The following is a 12,869-nucleotide window of genomic DNA, read 5'->3' on the forward strand; positions in this document are numbered from 1 at the left end:
TATGAGAATGGGACTCAAGTTTATTAATCTCTGAAGTACAGAATACTCAAAAGAAGGACTTCATAATCACTCTTCATGACCTTTACAATAGTAAAACTTAGCTGAATGCATAAAATATGTAGACAGTCACTATTAGCATTTCAGAGTCCTGCAAGATTAAGTGAGCAGTAGGCGCAAATACTGCCTACGTTTCTGACCAGTTCCAGTTTAGACCATGTTATGGAGAAGCAAAATCTTAAAACAGAGAATGTCTGATAATTAGGAAGAACTAATATGCTTACCATTTCTGGCAAAATTTGCAATTGCCAAGGCTCCAGCAAGCTGTAGCTGGTGGTTATTTGATGGAATCCAAGACAGTACTCTTTGAAACACATTACCCTTTCCTCCCTCAAATAATTTCTGCATGGATTCATCTGGAGGTAAATGAAACAAATAAGAGCAAAATACTTAAGAGTAACACATCCGTATTTCTCAATGAATATCCGACTGGGAAATTACATACTTCACCATCTATAAATCATAAAGAGAAAAGTAATGACTCTTTTTATAATGAACTTTTAGTAGAGATTGGACAAAAGATTTTAGAATTTTTCTAGTCTACATTCCAAGTAGCCATCTGGCTTTTAGTCCTTTGGTGCCACAGCTGTCTCTTCTATACACCAGCTCTTTAAATACTGGAAGATAGTAAAGACGCCTCTTTTCGAGGTTCATTATCTCTTCATGATGTATTAAAGGTTTTGAAATCATGACATCAACAAGATTAAATGTGACAGGAAAATGAGAAAATGCCTAACATAGTAGTTACAAAAGACACAATAAATTTTCAAAAATCTGACTTTTTTTTTGTTGGTATGAATTACAACTCACCTCCAAGAAGTAATAAAACCATTAGATCTGAAGCAGTTTTGAGCTCAGCAATATCCTCCTCTTTGTCACTATCCACTTTCTGCTGAACAATCTCTAGTAGACACTCTACCAGGCCTGCTTCAACCAGCTGTAGCTTAATAGCATCTAAAGAATAATGTGAACAAAATAACCAAAATTTGAGATGAAATAGGAGTTCTGGTATAAGCAATTTATCACGAAGAATTATAAGCAACCAAGAAAGTGCATGATTTAGATAACACACCTTTGAAGATCTGAGTTTCAAAAGAAGTATCTGACACTTCAGCTTAAATACACAAAAACTTTATTTCATTTTTCCACTTGAAATTATGTTACTTTTCACAATATCTGAAGACAAGTAATGTCACCCTCCTGTTATTCTAGATATTATGCTCACATTTAAAAGGCAATCCTATAAAATATCTCACATTGTTTAAAATAAAAAACACATATCCATGAGAAAAAACAATTTACTTTTTATTTTTTTGTCTTTTTAGGGCTATACCCATGGCACATGGAGGTTCCCAGGCTAGGGGTTTAATCAGAGCTACAGCTGCCGGCCTACGCCAGAGCCACAGCAATGCAGGATCCAAGCCACATCTGCAACCTACACCCCAGCTCATGGCAACGCCAGATCCTTAACCCACTGAGCGAGGCCAAGGATCGAACCCGCAACCTCATGGTTCCTAGTCGGATTCGTTTCCACTGGGCCACGACAGGAACTCCTAAAACAATCTACTAAAGGAGTGTGAATATTAAGTTACTGAAAAGTAAATTTCAAAGAACATCACAGGTATGTATATTTGGATTCATATTTGTACAGATGTTATTTTTCTAGGGTAGTTAATTAATAACGTTCTGAACCTGAAAAGTCATGTTTTTTTAAAAGGGCTTTAGGTTTTCATTAATTTGAAGCTTTCTCAGATGATAGGTACCTGGTGGTTTATTATACTATACTATTCTCGCTACATTTGGATAGGTTTTAAAATTTTCATAATAAAATTCAAAAGAAAAAAAATTTTGTATAACAAACTGGAATTTTAGAGAGAGAGCATTTACACCCCAATTATATTTTTAAAAAATTTATCTCCATAGCAAACTCTATTTGCCTATTAAATCAATACTGGTTGTTCCCCTAATATCTTAAATATTGTTTCATTACAGAACTTATTTCATTGAAGATTTTTATATTCGCATCCATACGTCTCCTTCATTACAGCAGATATTGCTTAGACCTCATTCACCCTTGCATTTTAACTGAAATTGGCCTACTTAAATGCTTGGGGTATATTCGATACTGCTTAAGATTAATAACTGACCTTAGAAATATACTTGCTATACAGAAATTTTTTAATTAAAATTTTATTTTTCAGTTGACTTCTGTAGTCTTCGGTTTCCTTAAGCTGCATGTGCATATTTCCGCAGCAGTTTCAGCTTGTTATTTGGGAGAAACAGAATTTTTTGAATGTGTAAGACCTTTTCTTTCAGACAATTTCAATGTGTAAAAATTTGACTTTTTTCTGTCCTAGGACTACTGATCTTCTTTAGAATATTATTTCAGAATACACAGAATATTCAACCGGGATTGTTTTTTTTAAAGGTACACTTGCACTGTGCCATGCTGAAAGTAGGGCGTTTCCTTGGTTACAGAATGATAGAACTAGAAATATGTGGCGACTAGAATTGAAAGTCATGATGAAAAAGCCTTAAAAATACAAAAAAAATCCCTTAATTATACAAATCCCAATTTAAATGTTAGAATCATTCTCCTTTGCATACAAGGAAAACCAAGGGTGATATGCTAAGAGTAGTCCAGAAGCAAGTTTTCAAAGGTATCATTCAATCCACTGCACAGTTACAAAATGGAAGTGAAGACAGCGGAGGGCAAAACAGAAATAAATAAAAACATAGTTGTTCTGAAATACTGCAAGGAAGGTTAGAGGTCATTCTCTAGCGTAAAACTGACTGATGGTCACAAAAAAATTTTACTATTTGGCCAAAGCACCAAATGAGAGGAAAAATAAATTTCTCCCTAAAGAATAAGCTCTAAGGCATTTAAAAAATTTAAAATGTGTCAAGATTAAAGTTTACAGATCTGCGTCGTGGTGCAGTGGTTAACGTATCCGACTAGGAACCATGAGGTTGTGGGTTCGGTCCCTGCCCTTGCTCAGTGGGTCAAGGATCCGGCGTTGCCGTGAGCTGTGGTGTAGGTTGCAGACGAGGCTCGGATCCTGCGTTGCTGTGGCTCTGGCGTAGGATGGTGGCTACAGCTCCGATTCGACCCCTAGCCTGGGAACCTCCATATGCCGCGGGAGCGGCCCAAAGAAATAGCAAAAAGACAAAATAAATAAATAAATAAAGTTTACAGATCTGTCACAATTTGACTGTAATCACATTTAATGCAGGAGGCTTAAACTGCCTTATTAAAAAGGATTAGCAAGGCATCCTACCAAAGCAGACAGCCCAGCACACTCTGACCAATACCATTCTACCCAAGGACATCTGCCTTTATCACCACCATTCGCATATACGTGTATGATATATGTATATACATATATTATCTGTAAGCACATGCATTTTTAAATCTTTTCTAAATGGGGAGAAAAATTCCACAAATGCAGCAAACTGCATAAAATATACATTACACTGCACTATTATTGAGCAAATGCCCATTATCGCCTAGATGACGAAATTCATTGCCAACAACCCTCAAGTCCCTCTGTGCATTCCTTATTCCTACCACATATCCCTTCCTCCGTCCCATTCAGATCACTGCCCTGACTATTAAGGTAATCACATGCATACTTTCGTTTTACCAAATAATCATTCCTAAAAACGATAGTTTAATTTTAGCTTTTGTGGAACTTTATAGAATGGAATCTTTGGCTGTTGTTTTTGGCCATGCCCATGGAAGGCATGTGGAAGTTCCTGGTCCAGCATCAAACCCTTGTCACACCAGTGGCCCCTAGCCACTGCACTGACAAAGCCAGATCCTTAACCTGCTGAGCCATAGCAGAACTCTGGAATCTTATCTTACAGTGTTGTTTTTTTTTCCTTTTAATATGTCTATAAGATTCATCTACACTATTGGTTATAGCTGTCTTCATTCCTTTTCATGAATGTATTTTTCAATAGGGATATACCATGATTTTTTTATTCTACTGTTAATACACATGAGTTGTTCCCAATTTTTCATTATTGTAAGTAATGCTGTTTATGAACATTCTTGTAGTGGCCCCTGGAGCACATGTACACATTTCTGGGTATAACTAACAGCAGAATTGTTGGATCAAAAGGGACATGTATTTCCATCTCAGTAGATACTGGTTCCCCAACTGTACAACATTATACTCGCAATGAGTTTCCATTGTGCTATACCTTCATTATCACTTTCTGGTGAGTATTCAGTGGTATTTTATTGTGGTTTTATTTTGCATCCCCTGATTTTTAATGAGTTAAGCATATTTTCATATATTATTAGCCACTTGGATTTTATCTTTTGTCCAGTGCCTTCTCAGGCTGAACATTTTCCTACTGGGTTTCTACATTTTTCATAACAATTTGTGGGAGTTTTTATATCTACATTGTACACATGAGCCATCTGTTGGTTACATGTGTTGTAAATATCTTTTCACTTACTGTCAGGCTTTTCACTCTTAATGCTATCCTTTGAGGAATGAAAGTTTTACTTTTATTTATTTATTTATTGTCTTTTTAGGGCCACGCCTGCAGCATATGGAAGTTCCCAGGCTAGGGGTCAAACTGGAGCTGTAGCTGCTGGTCTACATCACAGCCCAGCAAGGAGGGATCCGAGCCACGTCTGCAACCTACACCACAGCTCACAGCAACGCCAGATCCTTAACCCACTGAGTGAGGCCAGGGATTGAATCTGCATCCTCATGGATACCAGTCAGATTTGTTTCCTCTGAGCCATGAAGGGAACTCCCCTGTTTTTTTTTTTTTTTTTTTTTTTTTTTTTAAATAACCAAATTTATCAATTTTTCCTTTATGGTTAGAGCTTTCTGTGATTTAAGAAAACTTTCTGTGCTCCAAGACTCATGATATTCTCCTGTCTCATATTTTATGATAAACTTTCTTGTTTCAATTTTCACATTTGGGTCAATAATCTATCTGAACTGAAATTTTTAAAATAGTATCAAGTGGGATTGTATATGTGTCTCCAATTGTATTTTTTTTCCCACTCCTAGCACTGTTTATTAAAAAGACTGTCTTTTCCCGTAATTTTTGCAGTGACACCTTTTTTTCCCCCAGTGAAATAAACATTTACTAAGACTCCATCTGTTTCTTGGCTATCCTGATCCACTGGTCTTTTTGTCCATCTTTGAACCAATACCACAGTGTCTTTTAAACACAATAATTTAAAATTTTATTAATGTTATGCAGTAAAACCAGTTCTGCTACCTTATTCTCTTTCACAGTGTCTTGGCTATTCTTGGTCTTTGGGATTTTGGTGAGAAGTGTACAAAGTCTTCAGATCCGTATGGGGACATATAACATCATTACAAAATTGAAGTTTCCAACCTATGAAAGTGATATAGCTTTCCATTTATTCAGATTTTAATTTTTCTTGATGATCTTCTACAGTTTTCTGCCAGAGATCTTTTATTAATCTAAAGCATCTCACTTCTTATACTAAACAATGTTTGTTTCTTTCTTTTTATGGCAGTACCTGCAGCACATGGAAGTCCCCAGACCAGGGGTTGAACCTGCATCACTGCAGACACAACGTTGGGTCCTTAACCCACTGAATGGGAACTTGCAATGTATTTTTTTAAAAATATATTTTCTAGGAGTTCCTGTTGTGGCTCAGTGGTAACAAACATGACTAGTATCCATGAGGATGCGGGTTTGATCCCTGGCCTTGCTCAGTGGGTTAAGGATCCAGTGTTGCCGTGAGCTGTGGTGTAGGCTGCAGATGCAGCTTGGATTCATTCAGTGTTGCTGTGGTGTAGGCTGGCTGCAGCTACAATTGGACCTTAGTCTGAGAACTTCCATATGCCATAGGTGTGCCCCTCGCCCCCGCAAAAAAGAGAAGGAAAAAAAAACTAAAAATAAAACGTATTTTCTGTTTTTGCTGATGTTGAAAAATACAATGCTTTGGGTTTTTAGATTTTTTTCTCAGTTTTGGTTAGCAACCCAAATTCTAATTTCAAAAATTAATCTATTTAAAAAATTTTTGACATAGATAATATCATCAATGAATAATGATAGTTTTATTTATTCCTTTCCTTTATCTTGGCTTGCTTTTTTACTCTACTGCACTGGATAGTTTCAACAATAAGAAATAAAAATGGGGATGACCCTTCTTATTCCCAGTCTTGAAGGAAATGCTTTTTGGTTATCACCGAGTATGGTGTTTTTTTATAGGCCTCTGGTTATATACGCTTTTCATTCTCTAGTGATGGCCTGCAAAGTAGTTGCTAAAAATCCTGGATGCGTGGTTAATCTTATTTTGCTTTTTCTGAATAACAAGATCATATGATTCTTCTCTTTGCCTAAGTTTAATGTGATGAATTATATTGACTGCATTGGAATACGAAACTACATTTCCAGAATAAATCCAATTTGGTATGATGATTAATTTTTAAAGATATTATTGGATTTCATTTTCTCAAAGTTTATGAGAATTGTGGATCTATGTTCATGGTGAGACTGGCCTTTAATTTTGCATTGTCTTTGTTGGTATTTGACTAACCTCATAAAATACACTGGTGAGTATATTTGCTTTTCCTATTCCCTGAAAGAATTTAAAATCACTCAGCTTTTCTATTCTGGTGTCATCCATACCTGACAATGTATTGGCATCAAATTTTCATAACATTCTCCTAATGTCTGTAAGATTGACAGTGAGATCTCCATTTGCACTCCTGATGCTGGTTATTTGTGCCTTCTCTTTTTTTCCTGATTTATCTAACTAGGGATTTATTAGTTTTATGATGTCTTTTCAGGCTGAACACTGGCAAGTATGCTTCTATTGCACTAAATATTTTCTATTTTATTAATTTCAGTTCTTTGTATTTCATCCTTTCTACGTTCTCTAGGTTTCTTTTATTTATTTATTTACTTTTTGGTCTTTTTAGGGCTGCACCTACAGCATGTAGAGGTTCCCAGGCTAGGGGTCCAATGGGAGCTACAGCTGTCAGCCTACACCACAGCCACAGCAACACGGGATCCGAGCCGTGTCTGCAACCAACACCACAGGTCATGGCAACGCCAGATACTTAACCCATTGAGTGAGGCCAGGGATCGAACCCACGTCCTCATGGATACTAACTGGGTCCATTAACCATTGAGCTACCAGTGAGCCACGACAGGAACTCCTCTAGGTTTCATTTAAGCTTTCTCTCCCTCAATTCCTGAGACTAATACTGAGCTCATTGATTTTAGCTTTTTTCTTTTCCTATTATATTCATTTAAAACGAAAAAAAAAAAAAAATCCCTTCAAGTATGGCTTTAGCTGCATCACACTATATTTGAGATACTGTTTTCATTTTCATTATTATACAAAAATTCTAACTTCCATCATGATTCTTCTCTGACCTCTGAGGTATTAGAACTGCATTTCTTAATACCTAAACATATAGGGATTTCCTAGTTATCTTGCTATTATTAGTTACTAGGTAATTCACTTAAGTTAAAGAACATACTCTAGGAATACAATCCTTTGCAATCTGTTGAAATTTTTTCCATAATAAGTATACATGTTTTAAATGTTTCATATGTACTTGAAAAGAAAGGGCTCTGTGAAGTGGATGCAGTATTCTAAAATATCTCCATTACATTAATTTTCTTAATCATGTTATTTACACTTTTAACATCCCTATTTTTTTAAAATCTGTTTGTTCTATAAATTACTGAAAGGTATTAAAATCACCCATGATTTTTGTGGATATTTACTTCTCATCATAGTTCTGAGTATTTTTGCTTCATATCCTTTTGAATAATGTATATTTGTATAGCTTCCGGGTGAACTAGACGTTTCATCATGATAAAGTTGCCTTCTTTATATCTAGTAAGGCTTTTAATACTAAAGTCTATTTTATCCGATACTAATATGACTACCTCGGCATTTTTTTAGGTTTGAATCGTATATTTTTTCAATCCTTTTTTTTTTTTTTCCCCAGAGCTTCACCTGTGGCATATATGGAAGTTCCCAGGCTAGGGTTGAATCAGAGCGGCAGCTGCTGGCCAACAACACCACAGCCATAGAAACAAGAGATCCGAGCTGTGTCTGTGACCTACACCACAGCTCATAGCAATGCTGGACCCTTAACCCACTGAGAGAGGCCAGAGATCAATTCTGCATCCTCAAGGCTACTAGCTGGGTTTGTTACCCCTGAGCCATAACAGGAACTCCTATTTTTTCAATCTTTTTAACCTCAACATTATATTTAAGAAATGTTGCTTACTTAAGAAGTATAGTTGGCTATTTAAAATTCAGGTGACTGTTGGTCTTTTAACTAAAGCGTTTGGGCTACACATATTTAATGTAATTACTGAAATAACTGTCATAAATCGAGTATTTTTTCTGCCTTATTTGCACACCCTGTTCCACGTTCCATTTTCGCTCCACCCTTCTGTTCATTAGGACTGACAGGGTATTAAAAAAAATCTTTCCATAAGTTCTTCCCTTAGTTTGGTAGTTATGCATTTGTTTTAAAAATTATTTTAATTCACCTTAAAAATTGAAATAATTTATTAATCAGAATCTAATAATACTTTCTTCCAGTTAATGCAAAAGTACTCTTTTAACTACTTTTACCTTCCTCTAGATTTATATTCATTTTGCTGTAGCATATTTTAAATTACATACACATACACTTCATAAACTTCATAATGAATTATTTTTATTATTTATTTATTATTTATTATTTATTTATATTTATTTTTATTATTTTATATATTTAATATAAAATAATATTTTATATATTTAATATTCACGAGATTTACACACATATTTACTTGGTTTCTTTGTTCTTTCTCCCCCATTGCATCTATAACCTTCCTTCAGGAATCAGTTTTCTTTTTTTTAGCAATCATTTTCCTTTTATCTAATAAACATACTTTATAATTTCCTTTAGTGAGGGTATACTGGTGGTGAACTTTCCCAGTTTCTAACCTGAATATATCTTCATTTTTCTTTCAGTTTTGAAGGATATTTTTACTGGGTTTAGCATTTTAATTTGTATTTATTTTCTTTCAGCACATAGAAGATGTTGTCATCTGGCTTTCATTGCTACTATTGAGAAGTTAGCTACCAAGCTTTTGCCTCTTTAAGGTAATCTATTTTTTCCTGGCCACTTTTAAGATTTTTGTCTTTTTTTTTTTCGATTTCAGTATGTTTCTAAATGTATATTTCTTTTTATCAAGTTTTAAAATCACTGCGTTTCTTGACTCTGATATCTTTCATAAATTCTGAGTAGTGCTTTGCCAAAATTTCTTCAAGTACTGCTTCTGCCCTCCCACCACCTCTCCTTCCTGGACTCCAACAAATGTATGTGAGGCCCTCTCACTTTAAACTCTGTACCTGTTATTCTCTTTCATGTATGTTCCTTACTTTCTCTATTTTTCATTCTGGATTTCCTTCCAATCTATCTTCCAGTTCACTGTTCTCTAATTGAACTATATTTCATCTGCTGTTAAACTCACCTTCTAGGTTCTTAATTTTGGTTGTATTTTTCAATTCAGGAATTTCTAATTTTTTCTTTTTCAAATCTGCTATTCTACTTTTAATAGTTTTTAGTTTCCTTCTAAATTTTTATGCTTGCTTTTAACTCTCTGAACATAGTAAGCATAGCTGTTTTGAATCAATGTCTAATAATTCCACTATCTGGAGATTTGCTGCTGTTGCCTGTGCTTTGTGCTGACTCTACCCACAATGTCTTATCTTCTCATGTATCTGGTCCTCTTTATGTGCTAGACACTGTGTTTGAAAAGTTATTTATATGGAATGGCAGGCATGTTTACTCTGGTTCCCTCTTATTCCTAGAGTGTACCCCATACATTTTTTTTGCCCCAAGACAGGAGTTTACCAGTGTCCACAATGTTGGTAGACGTGGCACTCCATCTTTTATGCCCTTTGTCCTACGAGGGTATATATGAGGGTATGTAAGAGGAATTCAGCCTCTTGGCTGTCATTTTCAGATTGGCATAAGAATGTATAAGCTACAGAACCATCTTTGCCATGATTCTAAAATCAAAGAAATACGAAAAGTAGCTTTGGCCAGTGTAGATACAGTTATGGAGTAGATGATGTAGCTAAAGTTGGAGATATCCAACGTAAAACATCATATCACCAATTTAAAATAAAGGAAGGATTTTGAGTTAAATACCTGGCAATTAAATATTAGAAAAACTTGGAAAGAACTTACATGATCAAACATTTGGAGGTACATTTATTTTCTTACCATTTTCTGCCAACGGAGCAAGGACTTCAAAAATCATTTCTCTCTTATCATGTTCTATTTGTTTCTTGAAGAGTTTTACCAGTTCTTCAGCAATGTTTGTACTGGCAAACTGTTCTTTACTTGACTCTGAAAAAAACAGGAGGAAAATTTCAAGTAAGCAAACAAAATTAAACCCAGAAATTGTTTTCTACTGCTTTCAATACCTGGTCATTTTGTACCATTACTGATAAATACAAATGCTCTTCAAATTCAGGAATAATCAAATCCATTTTTTAAAAATGCTCCTGAAGAGGAAAAAATGTCTAAGGCTTTAAAGAAAATGTTCTGACCCAATTATATTCAAGGCTATAAAAAAATGTTCACTAGCATAACATATAAGTAACCATAGCAACAATAAAATTACTGTTATAAGTTCATAGTTTCAAGGCTTTTAGTCAAAAAAGAAAAATTACTCATAACAGACTGCATTTTACATGGCTGAATTAAAGGTGACTTATCTTTACCCCATTAAAGATACACTTTTGCACTGTTCCTAATGTGCCTTCTATTAAAGGCCAGTTCCTCACATTACTTGGGGGTCTCATTTCCTCCTGCATCTTCATCATCTCCAACCTCTCACTCTAGAGACACATCAGCATTTACATGTGCTTTAATAGTTCTCACATACATAAGCAGTATGAAAAAAAAAAATACCTTCTCTCTACTCTGCTTTTATTCAATTACCATCCAATCTGCTCACTTTCACAAACACGTTCCTTGACAGTATTTTCTATACACACTGTCTCTAGTTTCTTAACTCACATGCATTCCGAAACCCACCTCAAACCCGTTTCAGTCCACCTCTACATTTTGCAGTCCCCTTCATTAGCTCCTCCTTTTCCACCAGACCTCTCTAAATTCTAGTGCCCTGGGACTTGATCCTTTGCTGTTTCATTTCTTTAGTCCGTACTCTCACCGTAGCAATCTCATGCACTCCCATAGCACAAAAACTGCGTGTATGTGTTGATGCTTATACAATCACATCTCTAGCCCTCTTCTGGACACCAGCCTATTCATTTAATTGGCCATTTGACATCCCCATTTGAATCTCTCTCTGGCATCCAAACTCTAAGTGGACTTTTGTTATTATCACCCTGAAATCTGTTCTTCCCAAACTTTCTTAATTTAGTGAAGAGGATGCCACACAGGACGAAACCTGGAGTCACTGCTCAATGTTCTTGTTCAACTGTACATCCAAAGACTAACCAAGGTCCATCAACCTACCTCTGAAATACAACCAGAATTCATGCCATTTCTCTACAATTCTCATTTTCTTTTGCTGCATCAGCTATCTTATCAATTTATCTAGAAGTTTCTCTCAGAGGATTCTGACCAAATCCAATCTAGACTAGTTGCTTTCCATGTTTGTGGGGGCACAGCTAGCATCTTGGAATTTCTTCTTCATTATTTTGATGGATGCTTTCTTCTCCTTCCTGTAGAGGTACACGACTATCTGTGTCCTTTTACCTTCACTTATTTAGTTTTGGTGGAGGCATCCTGCAGCAGCTTCCTAAGAAAGCTATTCTGTTCTGTGTGTAGGACATAAACATTTTGAAGCTTTGACTGTCTGAAAATGCTCTTTCCTATCTAGAGTCTATACCTGTAATTTAAATTAGTCCCTTACCTCATTCCTTTTTCACACTAGTACTTATCATAATTTATAATCATATGCTTATTGGTAAATTCATTTAAAAAATAAATTTCCATCTTATCCACTAGACTGTAAGCTCCTTGAGGGCAAGGACAGTATCTAACTACCACAAACACACACTATAGTGTCCAATACAGAACAGGTGTTCAAAAAATGAATGTATGAATGAAAGAACAATTAATGAATGCAAAAGTTACATTCTGGTCTCTATAGTCTCTGGTAAATCTCTGCCAATATCAAATAAAAAATACTGTAAATTCACATTTAAAAGAAAAAGGAGAAATACAATTAATATGCCTTAATAAAAAATTTTTTTTTTTTTGGTCTTTTTAGGGCTGCACCTGCAGCATATGGAGGTTCCCAGGCTAGGGGTCAACTTGGAGCTTTAGCTGCTGGCCTACACCACAGCCCCAGCAACACCAGATCTGAGCCATGTCTGCGACTTACACTACATGGATTTTTAACCCGCTGAGCGAGGCTTGGGATCGAACCTAGGTCCTCATGAATACTTGTCAGATTCATTTCTGCTCAGCTACGATAGGAACTCTAGCTTAATAAAGTTTTGACCCACTTTACTGTTACAGTGTTTTTGGTACAAGTACCAGCTTTATACCAAAATGATGAGATGCTATGCCCAGACTTGTAAGTACTGTTTTTTAGTACCACCGAAAGGGAGTAGAAGGTGGAGTGTGTCTTCTAATAAGCTACCTAAACCCTCGGAAATCATTTTCTACAAATGTCAGCATCCGTTACCTAAAAGGAGGTTGGTTTGACTTAAATAGGAATGATTTAACTCTTGAACACTGATGGTTACGCCTCTGTTTCAGACAATTCTTCAAATAAAATGAAACATAAAATCACAGATG

At 35.6% G+C, this 12,869-nt stretch overlaps 1 protein-coding gene across 5 annotated transcripts in view; it reads right to left on the reverse strand.

Moving 5' to 3' along the window:
- Positions 1-12,869, reverse strand: part of RAP1GDS1 (Rap1 GTPase-GDP dissociation stimulator 1) — a 140,690-nt gene that overhangs the window by 20,897 nt on the left and 106,924 nt on the right. For all 5 annotated transcript variants that reach the window (XM_021101742.1, XM_021101741.1, XM_021101740.1 and 2 more), the window contains 3 exons: positions 10,314-10,439; positions 868-1,011; positions 282-413 (listed from right to left, as the gene is read on the reverse strand). In XM_021101742.1, the coding sequence (XP_020957401.1) occupies positions 282-413; positions 868-1,011; positions 10,314-10,439 (402 nt within the window). The remainder of the gene's footprint in view (positions 1-281; positions 414-867; positions 1,012-10,313; positions 10,440-12,869) is intronic.

This window comes from Sus scrofa, chromosome 8 (assembly GCF_000003025.6).
Source record: "Sus scrofa isolate TJ Tabasco breed Duroc chromosome 8, Sscrofa11.1, whole genome shotgun sequence".
NCBI classification, from domain to species: Eukaryota; Metazoa; Chordata; class Mammalia; order Artiodactyla; family Suidae; genus Sus; species Sus scrofa.